A 23,666-nucleotide genomic window follows, 5' to 3' on the forward strand; every position below is an offset into this window, starting at 1 on the left:
TTACAACATACAGACAATTATGGCATGACTGAACACAGACATGACACATACAAGTAGTGCCAGGCTGAGCTCCAGTAGCATCTTGAGACTGAACAAATCCAGCTGTGGCATCTGGATCATGCTGAATGTGAGCAATTTTATCTGCAAAATAAATTGCAAAGGAATCATAGTGGGCTTGTTTGTTTTCTGGGTCAATATCCTCTGGGGCTTTGGATAAGAACCTCTTCACAACCTGGAAAAGCTCCACTGGATAGCATTATGTAGATGCAATGGTGGCAGAGAAGTGAGCTCTGTCACCATGACAAGAGTAGGCATGATAATGTGGTTGGTCATATTCACTTACAGTTTTTCCCCACTTGCAGTCTGTCTGCCTGTTTCATTGTCTGAACTTCCTTAGTAAACCAATGGGCATTCTGGACTCTCCAAATTCCAAAGGTCCACCAATGCTACTCCTGTAAAAAGAACAGGACATTTTCTCCAGGCTTGTGGGCAACCTTAGTGAACTAGTCTATATATACATGCATTTTAAGTGGCAGTATTTCTGTTTTCTTAACAGTGTTGCTTTAAATTGCTTTATTTCCTGGCTAGGAGGGTTTTATTTCTTGTTGGCATTTAAAAAGCCACAAACATACTTTTTTAAACCAATGATTTAAAAAAATTGTTCAAAACTTTTCAAATGAAATAAAACAAATTGGGAAAATCCTAGACAAGCATCAATGTATACTTTGGACTATGTTGTGCCGAATTCTTATTTTAGAATTTGTAAATTAGTATCACTTGAATTTTGACATTCTCTGAAGTAGCCTGTATTCTTCTACAGGGTTTGGGGGTGGGGGTTGGCCCTTACATTCTCTTATGTATTCTGTGTTTGGAAATAGTGTAGTGTTTTTCCCCCTCCTTGCTAAATCTTATTTTGTGTATATATGAGTGAAATGCTGCAAGCGCAGACAAGTAGCACAACTGTTATGCAGCAAGTCTAATTCATTTTCTCCTGATCTCAAGCTTCACACAAATACTCTTCTGGGACACTCACCTTGATTAAAGTAGAATCAGCAAGCTGCTGCTTTAGCACTCCCTAAACTTATCAGAAGTCTGGGCATGGCGGTTTGTTACAATCATAGATCCCTTGATTCAAAGCTTTGATGGTTTACACACGATTAACTCATAGTAAGCACAGTATCAAGGCCAATATGAAATCTGAACTGTGTTTGCCTGTCCAAAGGAATGATGTTCAAATGTTTGTGAGAATAGTTAGGGAACCAATTATCTTCCCAGTGTTTGTGCACATTGTATACATCTCCGAAGACGAGATTACTCTATTTCTCTATGGAAATATTTGTGTTATTGGTAAAATTTGAATACGTAACGATGATTGGTCTGTCATGGAAAATAAGTGAAAGTTGTTAACTATATATACCACCTCAGACTTACATTGCAATCCTAAACAGAATTGCATGCTTCTGAGTTCACTAATGTCAATGAAGTTAGAAGGACATAATTCTGCTTAGGATTGCACTGTAAGATTTTAGAGACTTGGAGCTATGTGGTTTCTTACAAAGAAACCTGAGGGAGTTATACCTATACACACTAGGATATGCCCTGAAGGAGAGTAAGATGAGAAGTCTTTCCTCTCTGGGTCTGGCCTGATATTAGAGGGGTTAAAAACAACTCTCTTAGGCTAGAGGTTTATAGAAAATCTGTTTGATTTCCACAACTGTTTTTGCCTGTCAAAGGAAGTCCTATGACAGGCATCATATGTTTCCTTGCATTAAACTGACACTGAATTTTTATGAGGAACAGAATACATTTTTGTTTTCTTTTACATGCCTTGGGAATTTTGTTTCTGCAACAAATCCAAAGTACGCCATGTTACTCCTCATTTCATCCCATCAAATTTGGCTCTCAAAGCATCTTTATTTATTTTTTTAAAAAATACAAAGTTCAATTGTAATATAATTTTGATAGGGAGTGAGCTTTTATTGAAGTCTTGCACCAAGCATGATGTGTTAGAGGCTTAACTTCTCCCTGTATCACTTAGTAGCTGGGAGGAAGGAAGCTCTCCCCTGAAGCTGAATTCAGACTTTTGATGCAAAGAGGTGCTGCCTCTTTTCCTCCGTCGCAGTGCAGTGGTGGTAACTGGAAAGAGGGCTCCCTTACGGAGCTGGATCCGCAATGGAATGATAATAAGCTGCTGCCCCTTCTCCCTCTAACTTACATTTTAAAAAAATTACTTGGTGCCTCTTCTTGATCATTATTGTGTATTTGGCATAACAACCTTTAATCCTTTTCTGTATCTCCTTCATAAGCAGAATGTGTTGATAGAATTAAAAGAAAATTTTCCTTTGACAGAAAAAGAGTTTTTAGCATTCACGGTACTGCATCTTCTGTACTTGGTATTGTGTAGAAAAGTGGTTGCAACTGGCAGCATAAAAGCTAAATTTGCTGAATTCCATTTCACTAACAGATGATGTCTGGTCCTTCAGCTGCCAGGCCACTCTGTCCCTCCCTTCTGACCTTCTTTAAAACATTAGGGAGAGACTGAATGTGTGAGGAGGAGAATTCTCTTCTTGTTGGCATATTCTGTGTTTTCCAACTTGGATGGGAATCTGGGTAGGCATGTAGAAGAGGCACTGCTTTCCTTTCTGCTCTTGCCCCTACTTGTGTTTTAAATTGCTTATAAAATTTCAAGTAATCAAATGGAACACAAAACTTACAGGAGAGCACAGCAATAAAAAAGAAAGATGAAAGTTCTTTTACACATACAAAAATAGACGTCTTTGCTGCTCATAATGATAATGAGCATTGTAGAACCTAATAAAAGCGAGCCATCTGCCTGGCAGGTTTACAGGCACACTTAAGCTGTTTCTTCAGCGTACCAGTATTCAGTCAATATCAATTTTGGCCAATTCCATCATTAATTTGAGCAGCCTTTTCTGTCTTTGTAAGGGTGGTTATGGAATTCCAGCTTTCTAGGTTTTAAATATATAACAGGTGTGAAAGTTGACTTCTCTGGTTTGGTGGAAATGTCCACTACTGCTTGGTCCTTATTCAGAGTAATCCACCATTAAACACAGTGGCTTACCAGGGCTTCAGAGACTCCACAACATAAGGGTCTGTGCTGTAGCAAAGCACTGAACATTCCTAGACAAAGCCAGTAGCTTATTTAGGAAAAATGACACATTCTATTCATTCCAACATACACTGCAGGCAATACTTAGCTTTAAATACCCCTAAAATCACTGGGGCTATTTGAGTTAAATGTTTGCAATGTCTAAAATAAATTTTAAAGATGTGGCAAAGTTCTGGGTGACAAGACTAGAAGGATGAATCTTTTGAGGTGAAAAAAATTAGGTGGAATGTTTTCCTCCCAGAGGAATATGTATTTCAGAGAATCTTCAAATTGTCACAATGCCAAAATTATTGAAATATTTATTTCTCCCCTCCCATTCTTTCTTTAGTTCCTCCAGGATACTTTAGATGCCCTATTTAATATCATGATGGAGCATTCTCACAGTGATGCGTATGATATTCTTGTCTTTGATGCACTGGTAAGAAAAATGATACAAACAGATATACTTGATGTGCGTGCCCTCTACTGTTTATTAACTTTAATTTATGGGCTTATACAAATATGACTTTGTTTATAAGAGAAATATTTGCAGGATCACAACCATAGATGTGCTGCTTTTGTAGCTACCTAAACATTAAGCATTAGCATTTGATTTTTTTTTTAGTGAGTAGAATAGCAGTAGACCATTGACATTCTAAAATGTGACATTTTAAAAACTGCAAATTTCCAAATTATATTTCACAGTATTGCTGGTTTGTGAAAACACTGATCCTATTACTCTTTTACAGATTTATATAATAGGACTCATTGCAGACAGGAAATTTCAGCATTTCAATACTGTACTGGAGGCTTATATACAGCAACACTTCAGTGCAACTTTAGCATACAAGTAAGTTTACAAGGGCTTGTATTATTAATAGGACTGCCATGGGTAACATTTTATATACAGAAAGTCCTAAGTCAATCCTTGGCACTTCCAGTCAGAGGAATCTTGTATAGGAAAGAAATGTTCCCTTCTTCTTTCCCCTTTCCCTTTCAGTCAGACCTACCTTTGACTGAGAGGAACCAATGGTTGGAAAGCTCAGCATTGCTACCAATCTCCAAAATTGCCACTGAGATCTCAGAACATAGTCTTGCAAGATCTCAGTGGACATTCATCTGTTATAGCTACAGATGTTGCTTATTTATTTGAGGGGGGGGTAGATTTCAGTTTTTTTCTGGGGATTTGCTCAGATTTGTAGAAAAATCCTGTCTGTCACACACTGGCCTCATTGTGTAGATGTTGTAATCCACACTCTAGGGGCCAGTTCAGAATTTGATATAATTATGAAATGCATGTTTAAACCATAGTCCAATTTGCCATATGAATTGCTTGCATTATATAGAGAGGCTGTGTATTCTGCCAGATGTTGCTGAAAGCTGCTGATAGTGGCATGAAGACTTTCCGTGTGATGTAAGAGATCCACATGGCAAACTGGGTCCACAAGATGGAGAAGTAAACAGAAATTAGTTTGATCATCCTCGGTGTGAATGGGGTAACATGTAGATCAGCCCAAAGCTCCCTGAGATCCAAATGGTGAGAATTTATCAATGGGATTTCCTTAAATGAAGTGTTAAGAAGACAGCAAGATGGCTGCTGCATTTTTTTGTGCTCAGCTTCTACCTGAGGTTTGATAGTTTCATTTCATGGAATCCAGATAATTGAACTCCTGAAGATACTGGATATATACAACTTTGTGTTTAGAGGTTAGTGGCTGACCACAATAAAGGAAGTTCAGGCTCCTACTATTCAAGCCTCGTAATTAAGGCGACAGACATTTAAGGCATGAGCTGTCTTGTACAGGAACAGTTCTGTTGGCTATGAATATTGACGGGTCTTTCTTGTCCTTTAGGAAGCTTTGTAAGAGTTAGAGACTGATGTAGTTTCACAGGCAGTAAATTGGAACACAGCTATCTGTTTAAGTAACACCTTGTATAAATCAATAGTCTTCTTAAAGTGATCTATACACATAGATCTTTGTGCTTAATCTGGTTCAGAATGTTTTAAAAATTTTCTCGTCTTTTAAATCATGCTTCTACACTATGGCGAACATGTTGGGTGCGGAAATCAAATGTTTTTGGAAAACAAATGGAGCCTACAGAGAAATTTCTGTTCCTTTTATGATTCTGTGTCCCACCCATACCTTCTAGTCAGTGATTTTCAGGCACAACCCTTCTTCTTCCTCTTCTTCTTCTTCTTTACCATCCTAGTCTTTTGTGTGCTGCAGAAAGTTAAATACTACAACCAAAATTACTACAGGCTAGGGATTTTTTGGCTCAAAGAAATCCCAATGCACACTGTACTTCTAATATTGTTCAATGCAATGAATATAACCAGTGCCAAGGCCATCTTGTGTGATAGATAGAAGTAATAACTGGAAATAAAGGGTCATGCTACTGTAGCTTTCTCCCTTGCTTTATTGTGTGTAATATTTGGATCTGAATTATAAAGTAATAAAACTAAGTCTTCCATGCACTATATTTATCTGCCACTTTGTACTGTGTAGAAATTCAATGCAACAAAATTCTTCCTTTTTGGTAACATGACTTTTCTGATTTCAGGAAACTAATGGCTGTTTTGAAGACTTATTTGGATACTTCCAGCAGAGGAGAACAATGTGAACCTATACTAAGAACCTTGAAAGCTCTGGAATATGTCTTCAAGTTCATCGTTCGGTCAAGGACTCTGTTTTCACAGTAAGCACAGGATTTTGATGTATTTTGAAATGGTAGCAAGTTTAGTTGTAACAGTGGGGAGCTGAAGATAACAAAGTGAAAAACATCCGCAGTGATTTTGTGCTGATTTTTCAATCAAATAGGTAATAGGAATGGCTATAACAGTTAAGTTGAACTTCTATATACAGGAGCATTGTACTTCTAACCAATTTCCCCTCTAAGCTGTGTAGTACTGTGAGCCAAAAATTGACTTTGTGAGCTGAAACAACTTGCATTAAAGTTTTGATCGCACCCTTTTTCTTAAAAAAGTTTAGTACCTGCGTCCCCACCCCTGGTGAGGGACCCTAAGCAAAACAAGCCCTGAGCGCACTTCTCAGGCCAAGCAGCAGCAGGGAGAAGGGCCAATTGGTTAGGCTGTGCAGGGAGCCTGCCTGGGGAAGGCAGGTTCCTGAAGTGATAGGCATGAGGAGGTGGTCCATCCCCACTCCTCACATGCCCGACTGCCTTTTTCCCATGTCCTCAGTCCAGGGCCGCACACCTTCTTGATGTTTTGAGGTGGGTGAAGATGGTCAGCTTCTTGGCCAGCTTCTGCTGACTGGGCTGCAGCACCAAGAGCAACATGTTGAGGAGGGAGGCCATCAGGGCCGAATCCACATTCACCTCTCACCCGCATTTTCCCCGGTATTTTTGCGTTTGTCTTCAATCCGCAAATTTCTCCCCTCCGTTCACATTCCATCCTCAAATGCGTTGTTCTCGCGCGCTCCTACGGTCACACAGCGACTGGAATATCCACTTTTGTGGATATTCCACTTTTGTGGATATTTTTTTTTATTTTTTTGAACTGACTTTTCTGTTATTTCGATCTTGCCTTATAAGGAAACATCAATGAAGCGATATAACATGTGACCGTGAAAGCAAATGGTTCACGTTTTCTGGCGGGGGATTTGAAATAACTATAAAAAGGCAAGCATTTTGTGGAGATTTCTTTGTGGGTGTTAGTGGATGGTGGGTTTGGTTGGTGTTGGAGGCGTGATGGAGGTCCTGCTCTGTGTTTTCTTAAATTCGAATGATTGATTCACCATAATTTCGATATCACAGTAATCCAGAGAAAAATAAAAAACAGTTAAAAAGGATGTTTCGCGAGTCCGTTCTGAGGAGGGATTCACCCCAAAATGATTTTTCAAACGACCAGATTTGATTTAGAAACAACATGATCAATAAATCCAATGCTATGAAGTCAAAAACAGTCTTTTGCAGACTACGGAGCACTTGAAAGTTGAATCAGCCAATAGGAACTCTTGGAACGGCCGGAGAGACAGGAAGGGGGGTGGTTTTTAAAAAAACCGCGTAGATTGCACATTTACCTGTTCACGTCCACCGTGAAACTCCCGATGAAAACCTGTTACCACATATTCGGAAGAAATGTGAATGAAATGCATCTGTTTAATGAGGTAATGTGACCGGCACTCAGGATTGCTTGGAGAATGCGGGGAACATGCGACTTAGATTGAGTAATGTGGATTCGACCCAGGTCACCACCACCTGCAAGAGAGAGGGCAGGAAGGAGAAGGAGAAGGAAATCACGGCAGCTGATTGCTCACCAGTGCTGGGCTGTGCTCGCAAGGCCTCCTCCCGAGAAGCATGGAGATTGGCAGGCTGAGGCAGGCAGCAAGGGTGCGGGCGGCAGCAGCGGGCCCGGGAATGGAGGGGAAACACAGTGGAAGACCGTTGCCTTCATTCTCTGACTCAAAATAGCAAAGGCATCTGGCTGACTTCAGCTGGAAACAGCAGCAACTGTAGATTGAATGTAGTCTTATTCAGCAATAGAGAACAATAATCGTGACAACTTAACGAAATAAACACTTAAAACAATTGCAAAAATATTCTTATCGTTATTGCATAGATCAATCTGCCATTCAATATATATCAATACACACAGTCTTCATATACAGACCTATACATGAAGTGCTAGTGCAAAGCAATGATGATACTACCTATAAACAGTTGATACTTTTAAAGTCCATTAGTATTCCTTAAGATCACTCAAAAAGTTCATAGGATCAAATTTCAAGTATAGGTCCAAGTACATGCAGGTTGGAATTTATACCATCTAACAGGCAGACCGGTTCATTTGTGGGGGGTCCAGTTTCAGGGTCTTTTTCAAAGATGGTTAGGTTGTGTCTTATTCAGCAAGGCAATACTTAACGTTCTTTATTATAAAACTGTGAATTATTCCACTTCTGAAATGTGCTCAGCTGGCCAATGGGGAAAATAATGAGGGACTTACCTGGTCGCCTCAGGCCCTTTTGGGTAATATTGTGACATTGCCCATTATGTGGCGATGTTACTTCCTGTACACCGGGAAGAGACATCACATTGCTGGGTGAGTTTTTGCCCAAATACCAGAGTGGTTTCAGTGTGGCAGCAATGTTATAATGTCACTAGCAAAAGTGATTTCATTATATCACCAGAGAGTGTGTGCTGCTGTGAACGTGCAAGTAAGACTCCCCCCACCCCCACTGCCTGCCATTGCCCCTCACCCCTTGCTGACAACCTGGCAACCATGGTGCTAACTATTCAAGGTTGTTTGGGTGGTTTGGTATCTGTTAATATTTTATCAGAAAAGCCTTTGAGGACATGTGGTGGAGGAGCAAACCCTGCAATATACTCTGCAGCAGTTCCTTCAGTGGCAATCAGGGCTGTTTGTATGACCTGCCACAGTTCCACTGTGAAGGCCTTTAGAAGTATTTGACTTGAAGACAATTTGGGTATCATATAAGTCATAACATAAACTCAAAATTACAGCTTCTGTTCCCTAAAGATGATCTCTCTTTTGTTGTTCTCCCTCTGAGGCGGAGAACATCTTGGGTGATTCCCACCGTCCAATCAGGGAGGCAGGAACTAATTTTCTTCCTCTTCCTGTCTGGCATGTGGGACATGCTCTCTCTTCAGTTCTGTTCCTGCCTCCAGGGAGAGCAGTATTGTAGCAGACTAGTTCTGCTACTTTCTTATTAAGACTTCAGTTTCATTTTCACTTTCCCATTCCTACTCCTTTGCTTTTCTCTTCCTTTAATCTTTCCTTTGTCTTTCAAACTCTGTTGACTTAAAACTTTCATAGTTCCTCCCTATCTTTTTGCTGTCCTCTCCTGTCTCTTACTACTCTCCCTGGCTGACTGAGATGATCACGGAAGCCGTTTGGGGCAGCCACCTACAAGATGGACACCAGGGATTCTGAGGACAGCTTCTTTGACAACGGAGAGGAATGCTCCCCAGTATTCGCATTGAACGCGATGGGGATTGATTAATCTGGTGCCGGCATGCCTCCTGGCTTGTACATGCTCCCAGCAATGAGTCGGCACTGACATGCCTCTGTGGCTTGTGCGATCTCCTGTCTACAAGTCAGCCACAGAAGAGTTTCAAAGGTCCATCCCACTGATTGGAAGATGGATGCATCTGTGCACTCCTGCTTTGCAGCTGGAGCTGGCATGTTACCTCAGCCCAGGCTTTTGGTGGGAAAAGACACCAGCTATCTCCTCAGCTCTAGCGCCACAGTGAATGTGCCCATGCCAACCTCCTGGCTGGAGATTCCACAGCAGGCTTTTTCTCTTCAGATCTAGCCCTGCCTTTACAACAGGACTCTTCCCATCAGATGAGTAACATATGAAAGGCACAAACTTGCCTGTGTCTTTGAACCTTTTAACTTCCTAAGACTAACCATGAGGGAAGAAATATATAATCTCTGCCGGGCTGAAACCTCTGTTAATAGTGGTGTGGTGTCTACATCCTCTTCCTCCTCCTCCTTCTTCCATGGGTGAGGCTGAGGCTCAGTGAAAGAACTTCTGTTTTGCCTGCAGAAGGATACAAGTTTGTTCCCCATTAACTCCAATTAAAAAAGATCAGGTAGATGATGGAAAAAACTTCTTCCTGAGACCCTGGAGACCTGCTGCCAGTCTGAGTAGACGTCACTGACCTTGATGGACTGATGGTCTGATTCGGAATAAGGCAGCTTGTAATGTTTAACAGACAGGAATCCACACTGAGTAGGGGGGATCGCCCTCAGAGAGCATCTATAATGGCACGGAGAAGGAAGAATTCTTTCATATGTGGAGGAGGAGGAAATATCCCTGCCAGAACAGTCAGCCCAGCTGTCTGAATCTGAGGTCTACCAGTATTTACTACCTAGACATTCTCAGCCTTAGGGCTGAAGGAATTACCCTCGGGGGAGGAGGACCCTTAGGGAATATTAATCCAGACCCTAGGAAAACAAGAGTCTCTTCCTAGGGAAGGTTCCCCAGAAAAGGTCCTTCCATTTTCAGAATAATTTAAGAGACAGCTCAAGGCCAAGTGGTCTAAACCATCAGCCAATAAGCAATTCCCTAATGTGGTCAAACCCCCCCCCCCTGTACTCACTAACTTTCTTTGCTATGAGATGTTGCAGGTACCTGCGATCGACACTGCAGTGGCTACACTTCAGTCATCTGGGCTCTTGTCAGAGGATGAGTAAAGATCAGTCAGAGACATCTTAGACAAGGAGAGAGAGGTCATGATGAGAAGAGCCCACGAGGCTATGGCCCTGACTATAAAGGCTACAGCTATTGCCTCCAAAGCATCAGGAGCATGGATCAGAAAACTGATCCCACTTCTCCCATACAACAATAGATGCCCCCCTTGAAGGGGCAAACAATTTTAAAGACCAGTACCTTCAAGGCAAACACCATCCTGGATGCAGTTACCTTTTCTTACCAGGACAATGGTCTCGGCAGCAGTAACTAGTAGGCACCCTTGACTAAGAGCTTGGCCAGCAGTTTTACACTCTAAAAATATTGTCCTGGCTTACCACTTTCAGAGAGACAAGCTATTTGGGGATGCCCTGGGAAAGATCTGGGTTGAGACCCAGAACAAAACAAAGTGTTACCAAAAAACCCTCAAACAATCTGAGAGGCGATCCCTTGGCCCTCAGCCATTTTATTCACAACACACTCTACTAAGGTCCAGACAGGATTCCAAGCAACCATCCTGGGGTTAATCTAGATATCCCTTTAATAAGGGGGGGGGGGTCCTTTCAAGAACCCACTTGTAGTATAGTGGTTAAGTAACTGAACTGTGTTGCAGTACTCTGCTGGTTCAAATCTCACTGCTGCCATGAACTTACCACATGGCCTTGGGTAAACCATTCCTCTCGGACCCAGCTCCCCAGCTGTAGTGTGAGGATAATGCTTCCTTTGTCCCAAGATCAAACAGACAGTTCTTCACATGTGGAAAGAGATCCAACCTTGATACCAAGCTCTCTAAGACAGGACTCACAAGCCATCCCTGTGAGAGGCCAAGTACTCCTTACCATCAAGCCTGGGTCAACATGCAGGCAGACAGCTGGACCTTAGAAATAGTCTCACAAGGCTATTCCATACAATTTGAAAGCTACCCTCCAGAACATTTTGTCATCGCTCCCCTACGCAAAATCTTAATCCAACACCTGGGCATTCAAGTTGTGGAGCATGTTCCCAACAATGAAAGAGGATGGGGGAGTCTACTCAACCTTCTTCATAGTCCCTAAAAAGATTGGGGACTGGAGGGCGTTGTTAGACCTCAACTTTTTGAACAAGTTTATCAAGTTGTATCACTTCTGAATGGAAACTCTGCGCTCAGTCGCAGAGGCCATTCAATCAGAAGAATAAATGACATCTACAGATCTCACAGAAGCATACCTCTATGTACTGATTCTGACAGCCCATCAACAATACCTAAGATTTTGCACAGAAAAAAAAATCAGTTGGCAGTTCTGAGCCATCCCTTTCGGCCTGTCCACTGCACCAAGAGTGTTCACAAAGCTCCTGATCAACCGCATCATATGTCTCAGAGAGAGTGGTATTCATGTTCATTTGCACCCAGATGATCTCCTGATCAGATCACGCTCAAAAGAAAAATCTTACATGACACTCAGTTCACCATTCAGTTCTTACAATCTAGAACTCCTGAGTGTTGTCTGTCCCTCACCAAAGAAGAGGTCAGGAAGACCAAACAGCTGGCTGAGACTGTCATCAGAGTGAAAATCACTTCTCATGACACTACCCAAACTGATAGGTTTGCTAGTGGCCAGCAACAAGGCGATACCTTGGGGTCATCTACATGCAAGAGCACTTCAGGCCTTTCTCAGATCTTATTAACAACAGATCATGAAGAAGACAGATCTTCCCATTCAGGTACCACTTCAGATCGAAAGATCCATGACCCCTTAAGAACAACAAATACAGATGCAAGCATCACAGGTTAGGCACGTCTTCCTATCAATGTCTTGGAAATGTGAGCGATTTGTCTGGCCTTGTTCCAGTTCAGCGATTAGATAGTGAACTCACACATCCTGATCTGTATGGACAAGGTCGCAAACTAGACATATGTAAACAAGCAGGGGGGATACAAGACCTTAAGGTGGCGCAAGGAGGCAACAAGGATACTTACCTGGGAGGAAGGTCACCTACTCTCAATCAAAGGCATATCCAATGTCCAGGCAGACTGGCTGAACAGTTAGACCATTCAGCAAGTGGAATAGTTCCTTAAGAAAGATCTCATCTAATGGATAACATTGCACTTCACAACACTTTTCATAGACCTGTTTGCATCCCAACACAACCATCAACTACTAAGGTACATGACAAGGTTTGTTCCACTCACAAGCAGATGCCCTGACATTGCAGTGGCCATTAGGCCTCTTCTACGCATTACCATCCTTACCAGTAATATCCAAACTCCTGAGAAGGATCAAGTAACAGGGAGTGAAGTGCTAGTGATTGCTTCTTGGTGGCCCCGCACACTGTGCTTCTCCAGGGCCCTCCAACAGATGGTGATATCTCCACCCCTCATCCTACCAACCTCTCCGGTCACATTATAGCATGGAATGATTTGGCACTCTCATTTAGACTCGCTCTGCTTAACTGTGTGGAAATAGAAAGGAAAATCTTCCTAAGACAGGGATATTCTGGAGAGGTGGCCGACACTCTCCTAGCATTCAGAAAACAGTTCACGGTCATAATTTTCAATTCCTCTTGGAAGTCCCTCACTCAGTGGGGCAGGAGGAAAGCACTGGACATTTTACACAGCCCTGACCAAACATCCATTTGGACTGGTCAAGGATGTTCCCCTGAGAAGGCTGAGAATGAAGACCATCTTCCAGAAAGAAGACATCTGCCATAAAAATCTCAGACCTAAGCGCACCATCAGTCAGACCCTAACGCTGTATCTTTCACAATGATAAGGTGATACTTCATACTGTCCCCACCTTTCTTCCAAAGTCTATTCCAAATTCCATGGGTTGCAAGAGATAAGGCTACCATATTTCTACCTGTACCATAAATATACTAGGGAGAGGCTCTGAAACAACTTAGACGTCAGAAGGAAGCTCAAGGCTTATCTGCCCCAAACAGTACAAATCAGAAAGACTTACTGTTCATCAGTATATCTCCCCTCAGTTTGGGGAAGAAATGCCTTCAGCAGCCATAGGTGCCAATAACAAAACATATACTATCAAAGCTCACAAAGCTCTCATCATAGAGGTTCCTAATGGAATAACAGGTCACTCTGTGAGGAGTGCTGCTACCAATGCAGCATTACAGAGGAACGCTTCTGTAGAAGAAGTCTGCAAGGCAGCAACATGGTCATTGATCTCGACCATGGTGAGACACTACAAATTAAATCTATATTATTCTGCAGACACCACCTGTGGTAGAAAAGTACTGCAGCGCATGATCTCGGACGAAGACCACATCCCACCCAGAAAGTAGAAACTGCTTTGGAAGCACCCAAGATGTCCTCTGCCTCAGAGGGAGAACGGACCTTTGGACACTTACCATGAAGGGTCCTTCTCCTCTGAGGAAAGGAGGACATCTTGCTCTCCCTGGGTCTTCGGCCTCCTCTACTCTGCTGCCTCGTTCTTCCACCTCCTCCGGGTTATGCTTTATCTACAGTACATGTTAACACAACAGGAGTTTTCTCTCTCAGTATTGACAGTTGCTGAATGATAAATTCAGTGTTACTACTTTGTGGAGTCACCTGAACTGAAGAGAGAGGGTGTCCCACATGCCAGACAGGAAGAGGAAGAAAATTAGTTCCTGCCTCCCTGATCGGATGGTGGGAATCACCCAAGATGGTGATTCCAACCCTCCGCCTCAGAGGAGAAGGACCCTTCACGGTAAGTGTCCAAAGGTCCATTCCCCATCATTCAGTCCCATTTCACTGTATATCTAATCTAGGTCTATATCTTTCAGTTTGTTTTATGTAGAATGTCCATTTGCTGCAAGTTTATTAGAAATTTTAATGTTTTGTAAATAGCTGAACATCTACAAAAGTCAGTATTTTCTGTGATTTATAAAAATGTTTATATCTCATGTAATTAATCATTTAAAGTGGTTTACAAACCTAATAACCATTAAAAATACCAAAAGTTTTTTCAAATATTTTCAATATGTCTTTCCATATTTTGCTGGTCTGGGTATTATAAGCAAAATCTCATAATGTAAAAAATGCTGTTGTATCATATAGAAGGGATTGTCAAAATTACCTTTTTATAGTGAAATGTTAAAAGTTCTTGTATTTGATCTAATTTTTGCTTCACTGTAACAGGTCTATGGCTGTATTGGCTGACCTTTATATGTGATAAACTCTATGCAGGGGGACATGCCAATATATTTATTTAAAAGATGTATAGATTTCAGAAAATAACTTAAAAATCTCATAATTGAATCAGAGTATATGATCAGGAAGAGAAAGCTATGATTTTCATTTTGCTGAATACTTGAAACATTCTTGATGGAAGCACAAACTTTTAAAAACTCTTGGAAATTTTTCTTCAAGACTATTTCTATTCATATGTTATGTGTTGGATCCAAAAGGGCCTATCTGCATATAGAAGGACTCTTACATGGCAAATAGAAGTATACCTTTAGATTCAATCCCAGTCATAGTTTGTATACAGCTCTATCAAACTAAGTAAAATTAAGATACAATATAGAACATTAGCTACGATATAGATCCAGTTTGCAGGATCTGAGCAAGTTTGTTAATGATAGGACATTTTGGAGGTCTTTCATTCATAGGGTCACCATAGATTGGAGGCGACTTGACATTACACACACACACACAGAATTTAGCTCCTCTAATCTGAGACCCCAGAATTGAACTGAATCCTGGGCTATTTTTTTTAAAATCAATACAACTATTGATTTTTGTGGGCAACAACCTTCTTGGTCATACTGAGGAAAATGCAGGTACATCTCTGTTGCCTGTAAGTATACTTTGATATGTAGCACCTAGAAGAAAGCCCCTTTATGCACAGTGGGAATTGCAGATGTACAGTAGGTTTTTGATACTTTTCTTGATAATACTAAAATCTTGCCCCCTCCCAAGTATTGCATCCTTCACATTTTAAAGCGTCTTGTCAAATGCTGATTCTGCACACTTTGGATAATGCACTTTCAATGCACTTTATCAATCGTTTGAGGTGGATTTTTTGTTCCGCGCACAAAAAAATCCGTTCCAAATGATCTATAAAGAGGATTGGAAGTGCATTATCCAACGTGTGCGGAATCACTCATACACTGGGGTAGGGACTGGATTTCTGTTTGCTGAGGGAAGGAAGAAAAAGATTAACCCCAATGGCTTTCTGGAGTGTAGGGCTTCGGTGGCATGAGTATCCTGTTGTACCGCTACTGAAACATGTACTGTGTGTCAATTCAGGGAGGTATTGATATCTTCTACCTGATGGTTAACCATGGCTAATTGGATGTTGCATTTCTGCTTTCTGTAATAGCAACAGCACTCAAAATGGTTCAAAGTAGAAAAAAATGTGCCTTCTGGAACATTGCGGAGGGTAGCTGGGTTGTAAAAACTGCCATAGTATTCCTGCAGGATTTTACTTCATATTATACCCGATCCACTAGCCCAACCTTTGGTAATGACAGAAATTATTAAACTTTGCATGTGCAGCCTGTAGAGGCAACAGCAGCACTTGTATAACAGCATTTTTTTTGGAACTGAGAAATTCACTATCGCTCCTTTAATACTGTATAACAATGTGCCATTGCTTTAATTGAATTCTTCAGAATCAACACTTGAGTGTTGGAAAATGGGCCCAGAGAGGACAAGGGAGTCTAAAATCCAATAAGTGTGTAAGCTACTTGTTCATTTCATTTCAAGGGATAGTTTGGGCTCGTGGGATAATGTCTGCCTTAAGAGCCACATTTTTTAAGAACTAAACTCAAAGCTTACCATTTGAGCATTAATTTCCTTTCTAATATATTGTTTTTTCTATTAATAATTAGTAAATATATAAAAACCCATTCAGAAATATTAAAAAGACAGATCTTCTAATGTATTAGGGAAGATTTCTATCTTCCTCCCAATAAAGAATAAAGTAGCATCTCCAACTATTCTGTCTAAAGAAACTGCTTTTATATTTATAATATAGAAATAAAACCAGCAAAAAAACACCTATCAAATCCTTATCCATTGCACAACACGATCACACAGTACTGGAAACAGAAGTAACTGCACAAGAGGCAAAACATTTTAAGTGTAAAATGCTGCACTGAAAAGGAAATTCAAAGAGGGTGGTGGTGGTGGAATAAGCATAATCCTGCTCTTTCATCAAGCAGTTAATGAAAATGTTCTAAAATCAACTCATTATCTTTTCAAAAGTTTCCCAAGTAATAGCATCCCTTTTTTCCTGGACCCAGTACTTTTGCCACCCACATTTGAATGATCTTGGGCCTTCCATGTCTTCAAGTACTAAATGTTTAGCTTCTCAGGCACTATGCAATAGCTGGCTTGCAGTAGCTTTGCAAGATCCCTTGTAACTAGAATATAATCAGTTCTTAAATCAGCAGCTGATAATGTTGATGCCAAGAGCCAATGGCTCATTGGTAGAGCACATACTTTGCATGGTGAGGTCTCCAGATTCAACCCCTGGCATCTTCAGTTATTTAGGTTGCGGTTTTTGGAAAAAGACTTGGTTCTGGTTGATACCTGGAGAGCTGCTGTAAGTATTGAGTCAGCATTGAGCTAAGTAGATCAATGATCTGATTCTGTATAAGGCAGCTTTATATGTCTATAGGTTGTGTTATGCTGTTTTCTAGGGGACTACAAAAATCTGAATGGCAAAACCAAAAAGCTGAGTCAGTTTTAAGAGACAGAATAACTATAAAGGTATTTAAGGATAGTGGAAAGGGGGCTTTAGCTTTAGAAGTACAAAAGCAAATCTGCAATTTTACCATGAACATTTCAAAGTACGGCTTATCAATGGTAAGTTGCTATTTTAAACAACCTAAACACAAAACAAAACCTTAGTACCAAGTAATTCTTTGTATTGACCACCATTTCAAATGACTGCTTTAAGGCCTGAAGTTCTGCGAAAACTTTTTGGTTTATATACTGTATGTATGTATGTATGTATGCATGTATGCATATGTGTACATATGTGTGTACAAATTTAATACTAATAAATAGAGATGGGCACGAACCGAAATATGAACCAAAGTTTGGCATGAACCGGGATGGTTCTGTTTCACAAACCAGTGGTTTGTCAGAGCCCATTTCTGATGAACTGCCACGAACTTTAGGTTGCTTCATTTGGTTCGGTTTTTGGTTTGTCAGTCACTGCCGACAGCCTAGTGCCGATCAATCAGTTTCCTAGACAACAAGGGATGGGCTTTCTGCAGACCTTCTGCTGACTCAGAAGTGACAATTTGCTGACCCGGAAGTGGTGTTTTATGAACCAGATGAACCGGTTCATGAACCGGGGCAGGTTCTTGAAAGTTTGTGGTTTGTGAAACGCAATGAACCACGAACCGCACACTTCTTCCCCCCTCCCCCCCCCCGGTTTGTGCCCATCTCTACTAATAAATAATAATATCCTGGCTTACCTTAGATTCAGAGCAAGTAATACTGCAGCAAGGATACAAAATTTACCAGTTCAATTATCAAGATTAAAACAGATTAAAATGTACAATTTAGAGTTTAAAATACATAAAGCTTTCAGAATTAGAATGAACAGAGCCAAATCTGTCAAAACAATTTATTGGTTCTCTCTGGAATAAAACTCTTAAGTATATAACTGCTGTGATAGTAGAGGTTGTTTAACCTTGTGTGTGGTATCAGATCATCTTGAAAACTATAAAACCAAAATTACAATGTGTTAGGCTCATTTGTTCTGCCCCATTAAGTGAGGAGTGTTTTTCCAACGGAAGTTTTTTTTCTCTCTAATGGAGGTAGGCTTCTTGCAGAAGGAGATGTTGGATTTGATGCAGCAAAGAAGTTCATGGAGGAGATAATTTTTTCTCCTGCCTTCCATTTGCCCCAACAGATTGCTTTGAAAATCCTCTCAGAGGGTCAGGAGAGCCTTGTGCATAAACTACATGACAGTATGGGGCTCTGTGACAACAAGGAAAAGTCAGATGCAATTGCTTCCGTCTCCTGCTTTCACTATTTATTTAGACAATTCCTATGCCATCTCTTGATAATAATGATAAGTACACAAACATCATAAAAGTTGTAACAACTATTAAAACCTCAGCATTAAAATGTGCATTTAAAAATCATAGCATCTTTCATCAGTGGAAGACGATGGAAGCAATTTTACCTTATTTTCTCAATATTAGATCAAAAACTCATTTCTTCCCCATATTCTCCTTCCCTGATGGTCCACTGTGATCCCTGTAAATCTGATGCTGGAGCTTTTGAAAGCCTTGTGGACAAAGTGCCATGTGTCATGGGGAGACTGCAGGAGGAAAGGACGAATTGAGCAACTGACATGCCTCTCTTGCAGAAGTGGAACATTGCTTCACTGAGCTGCCTTCTCAGAAGTTACATGTGTAGTCCCCTCCCCCATGCCACGTGGCATGTTGTCCTCAAGTCTTCCTTGATTCATAGTGTTGTATTTTTGGTGGAGATTCTGGAGTAAACTGGGAGGCTGAGAAGTTCCCACTAGCGTCCTGTGCTCATGCTTCAGACAATCCAGGTCTTTTAACCAGCTGAACACAGAGAAGTTAATTACTATACAGTAATATGTGTTTTGGGAATTTTCCCACACACAAAAATGTATAAGGAATCTGTGGTGCATTACTGAATTTAACAAAGCCACATACAAATGTACTTGTTACAGTTAAATATTGTGTTGCTCATTGCTGGTACATAAACCCTGGAGATGGAGCAACTAGTATCTGAGTAAACCTATTATTGACAACAATACTGATGTTATGGCTTCAGCTTTGGTCTCTTGGTCTGAAACTCGGTGTGCTTGCATTGATTGCTGAATTAACTGAAAATTAAAATCACTTCTAATCACCATTTCTCTTTTTGTTTTTGACAATTTTTGAGGTGGTTCTGATCAAGATTTTTAAGTATCTTTCACTGCAATCTTAAGAGTTACTCCAATCTAAGCCCATTGAAATTAATGGGTCTAGACTGGAGTAACTCTGTTCGGGATTGCACTGATTGATACTGTTATGTATTGCTAGAGTTGGAAGGGAGGCTCCTGAAGACTACAAGGCTATTGGTGTTTGTGCAGGGGATGGTCAATCACAACTGTGCGTTATTGCCCAATTGCTGGGCTCCAAGTAGTTACTTTATAGATAGTTCATGCAAATGAAGGATTCTAGCTGCTTACTTTGTATTGATTGTTGTGTAGAGTGGGTGCAGTTTCTGTGAGTATAAATTGAGTCCTGCTAAGCCTAGCAGGCTGTTCAGGCTGTTCTAGTTTCAATAAAGATGCCTGTATGGTTGAGAGCTGTTCCTGCTACTATATAAATAGATACCTTACATCCAGGGACACTCTTTTTTCACTCAGGTTTTCTGCTTCTGATACTAATCCAAAGTACATTTGATTGATTATTTTTCTACTCTTGCAAAAGTTGGAAACTCTAAAGTTGCTTAAAAGTGGAAGTTGCCTTTGCAACTGCTGCATAGTTAACCTTTAATGTTTCTATAACAACTGTTGATAGTTTCTTCTAATGTTCCTGCCCCAATTTTGGAGCGAAAGGGCCTTTGGTTAATTTTCTTTTAATAATCTTTAAAGTATATTTTGTTTGATTATATAATGGGACATTATATAATGACCTGTTTTCTTAGATCTAAATATGATTTGGAAGAATTTTGTGAATTTAATTTTCTGGATGCCCTGACCTGGATAGCCCAGGTGAGCCTGATCTCATCAGAAGCTAAGCAGGGTCAGCTTTGGTTAGTAATTGGATGGGAGACCTCCAACGAAGACTAGGGCTGCAGAGGTGGGCAATGGCAAACCACCTCTGTTAGCCTCTTGCCATGAAAACCCCACCAGGGGTCACTATAAGTCAGCTAACACTTGAGGGCACTCTCCACCACTAATTTTCTAGATACCAGTGATCTCTGGATTACTAGTACTGTATTAGAAAGCATGAAGCATAAGAGACGATAACAGAGTTGTATTTTATCTATTTATGATAAAAAAGTTATTGTTCAATTTTTGCATAAATAGTAAGTGCCCCTTTGTAGGATGAAAGAAAAGCAATTATACTATTGACAATTGGTTTCTAAAATGGGTGTATTATGATAAAAAACAGATGCCAGATTCTCTTTGAGTCCTCTTGTTTGAGAGAAAAATGGGTCATAATTTATGTAAATAAATCAACAATGTTTTGTAAATAGTGTATTTCAAAGCATAAACTACCAATAAATAATAAAATAACAAAATTATAGTTATCAAAGAAAGCAACAGCGCAAGCAGACATCACAAATGGGATTAAAATAAGACTCATCAGTTCTAATAGGTAGGTCTTAAATTTTAAAAAAGCAATTTAAATTTAAAATTCAAGCCAATGTAAGGAACTGATTAGGAGTGGGAAACATCTGGTACCAATCAATCAGTCGTGTGGACCAGTTGTCAGGCTCAGGTGTGCCCTGCCCCTCACGTGTCTCTTTCTGCCGTGGTGGCGCTCACCCGCCGCCTGCCTGACTTCTGCTTCTTGGCCTTTGGGTCTACTCCCCATCTTAGCTGCGGGGCTACTGTCTCCTGAATGTCTCAGAAGTGGGGTGATTGGGCCCTGGGTACTCCCCAGGGGCCCCTCTACAACCCTGAGTAGACTGATCTCCTCTCCAGGAGCAAACCTCCTGCTTCTACACTCTCCTCTCAACCTCCTTCCTCCCTTTTTTCCACTTGTGGGTGGACCTCCCTTTTATCCCCTCACCATTCCCAGGTACCACTTCCTAGCCCCACCCCCAACAGCTTAGCTGCTGCCCTGGCTGCCTTAGGTAACCACAGCTGTGCCTGTTTTGCCCCCAGCCTCTCCTGGCCCTTTTCCATCCCTTCTAGCCTGTCTGCTAGGTTGCTGGGCTGTAGTTCTTCCCGTGCCTGCCACTGGGTTGGGGTGTGGTCCTGTGCCACCGGCGCTGCCCATGATCTGCTGCCAGTGGGGGCATGGGCTGGCTGTCTCTGCCCACTGTGTCCTCTTCCTCCAGCTAGGCTGGGCTGCTCTAAGGGCCTGGTTGGGAAGCTGGCAGTGGCTAGAACCCAGGAGCTGCCATCTAGCCTGCCTCCTGCTGACGAGGGCTTGTCAGCACCTGGGCCATCTAGCCTGCCTCCTGTTGACAAGGGCTTGTCAACACCTGGGCCCTCTTTGGCGTTCCAGTTCTCTGTTGGTACCTTTGCTGCCCGTCTCCTCCTTGCTGCTGCTTGTTTCCTCCTTGTTGGGTGAGTGCCAAGGGTGGCAAGGCTGGATGGTGGGGCTGCCAGTCTGGGTTCTGGGGTGTGTGGCTCTGGGAGGGTTCCCAAGTCCAGCCTGGTTACCAAACACCAGTACAAACTCTTTTTTTAAAGAAGGGCAAGATAAAATGTAAAAGAAAGAGGTACTAGAGATCACATTTCAAATTCACAATGGTTACTTGAATGTACCGGAGAATTTCAGAAGAAAATCAGTTTGTGTTTAATAGATTACAGCAAAGCCTTTGACTATGTGGACCATAGATTGTGTTTTATAGATTATAGCAAAGTCTTCGACTGTGTGGACCATGAAATGCTATGGATGGTTTTTAAAGAGATGTCAGAATGAGATTGAGACTTTGAAGGGCAGCCATGAAGGAACTAGAAAAGACCATTAAAGATATGTCTCTGGGGATCAAGATTAATCCCCACTATGGTATGCCCATTACTATGTAAGGATGAGAAAGCTGGACACCAAAGAAAGCTGACAGAAAGAAAGTTGATTCATTTGAAATGTGGTGTTGGAGAAGAGTTTTGTGGATACCGTGGATGGCCAAAAAGACAAATAAATGGGTTCTAGATCAAATCAAGCCTGAATTCTTCCTAGAAGCTAAAATGACAAGACGGAGGCTATATACTTTCGTCACATCATGAGAAGACAACACTTACTAGAAAAGACAATTATTCTAGAAAAGGTTGAAGGCAGGAGGAAAAGGCGAAGACTAAAAATGAGATGGCTTGACTCAATAAAGGAAGCCTGCAGTGTTGCTGGGAAGCAAGATCCAAAGTAATTCATACCAGGATAAGTTTCGACTCTTGAAAACTCATAACTGGAAAACCTAGTTGGTCTTTAATGTGCCACTGGGCCCGAATCTTGCTCTTTGACTTCAGACCAACATGACTACCCATCTGAAATTATCTTCATGAAAGAAAAGCTGACTGGAAGAAAGTTGAAATGTAGTGTTGGAAGAAAGTTTTACAGTTACCTTGTACATCCAAAAGAACAATACGTTGGTTCTAGATCAAATCAAGCATGACTTCCCCCTAGAAGCTAAAAAGACTAAACTGAGGCTATTAGTCACATCATAAGACAAGACTAGGGGTGTGCAAAGGCACACTGTTTCGTTATTCTTGTTTCGGGTTTACCCGAACCAAGAATCTGTTTCGGATACACGCAAAAGCCGAAATGGCTAGCCGTTTCGGCTTTCGGCTTTCGGCTTTGTTTCTGCTTGTTTCGGCTTTATTTCGGCTTTTTCAATGGGAAAATGCCTCCGTCTTCCCGGACGCCTGGGGGAGGCATTTTCCCACCGAATCATCCCAAAATTGGTGGGGACCTTCCTCTAACGCCTCTCTAACAACCCCCCAAGTTTCAGACCGATTGGACTTTGGGGGGCCATGTTATGGCCCCCCAAACCAGGTCCCCCTATCCTTGCATAAGAAAGGGAAGGGTGAGCATATTGTTAGCTTGCTGCTGCTCATCTTCTTCTTCATTATTTCCTATGGGGAAAAAATGAAGAGGCAGGCTTCCTTTGCCAGGGGTGGCATTTTGCATGCAAAATGCCCCCCCAGCCCTCTGGGGCCCTTCTCCCACCCTTCCTCCCACCCCCCACCAAGCCACAGCCTGTTCCCACTTGGGGGGGGCATTACACAGTAGGAGGGCACAACAGGACATGATAGCAGTGTACTACACAAAATAATACAACCCACTTCACCGTTTTTGACAGCAATTGTGTTTGGGTGATTCTCTGATGTGAAGTGAGTTGTGTTATTTTTGTGTAAGATACTGCTGCCATGCCCTTTGGTGTGCCCCCCTGCTGTGTAACCTAAAGCTGTTCAAGAAATAAAGTGTTTTTGACAGGAATTGTGTTTTTGTGTTTCTCTGATGTTAAGTGAGTTGTGTTATTTTTCTGAGGTGGAATGCTGGAATGCCCTTTGGTGTGCTCCCCTGCTGTGTAACCTAAAGCTGTTCAAGAAATAAAGTGTTTTTGTCAGGTATTGTGCTTTTGTGATTCTCTGATGTTAAGTGAGTTGTGTTATTTTTCTGTGTGGAGGACTGCTGGTGTAATGTGTCATAATGCTTTGCCTACTTGTACTTTGAAAGGGAGAAAATAATTTTTAAAAAACTTTATTTTGTGTTGTTCATGTTTTATTCTTTGTTGTGCA

The 23,666-nt window shown here is 41.4% G+C and overlaps 1 protein-coding gene across 1 annotated transcript in view; it reads left to right on the forward strand.

The window, feature by feature from the left end:
- Positions 1-23,666, forward strand: part of DOCK2 (dedicator of cytokinesis 2) — a 470,704-nt gene that overhangs the window by 67,753 nt on the left and 379,285 nt on the right. Inside the window, exons 20-22 of the mRNA XM_054976977.1 lie at positions 3,459-3,548; positions 3,859-3,959; positions 5,672-5,806. Coding sequence (XP_054832952.1) covers positions 3,459-3,548; positions 3,859-3,959; positions 5,672-5,806 — 326 coding nt within the window. The remainder of the gene's footprint in view (positions 1-3,458; positions 3,549-3,858; positions 3,960-5,671; positions 5,807-23,666) is intronic.

Source organism: Eublepharis macularius, chromosome 4, assembly GCF_028583425.1.
Source record: "Eublepharis macularius isolate TG4126 chromosome 4, MPM_Emac_v1.0, whole genome shotgun sequence".
NCBI lineage: Eukaryota > Metazoa > Chordata > Lepidosauria > Squamata > Eublepharidae > Eublepharis > Eublepharis macularius.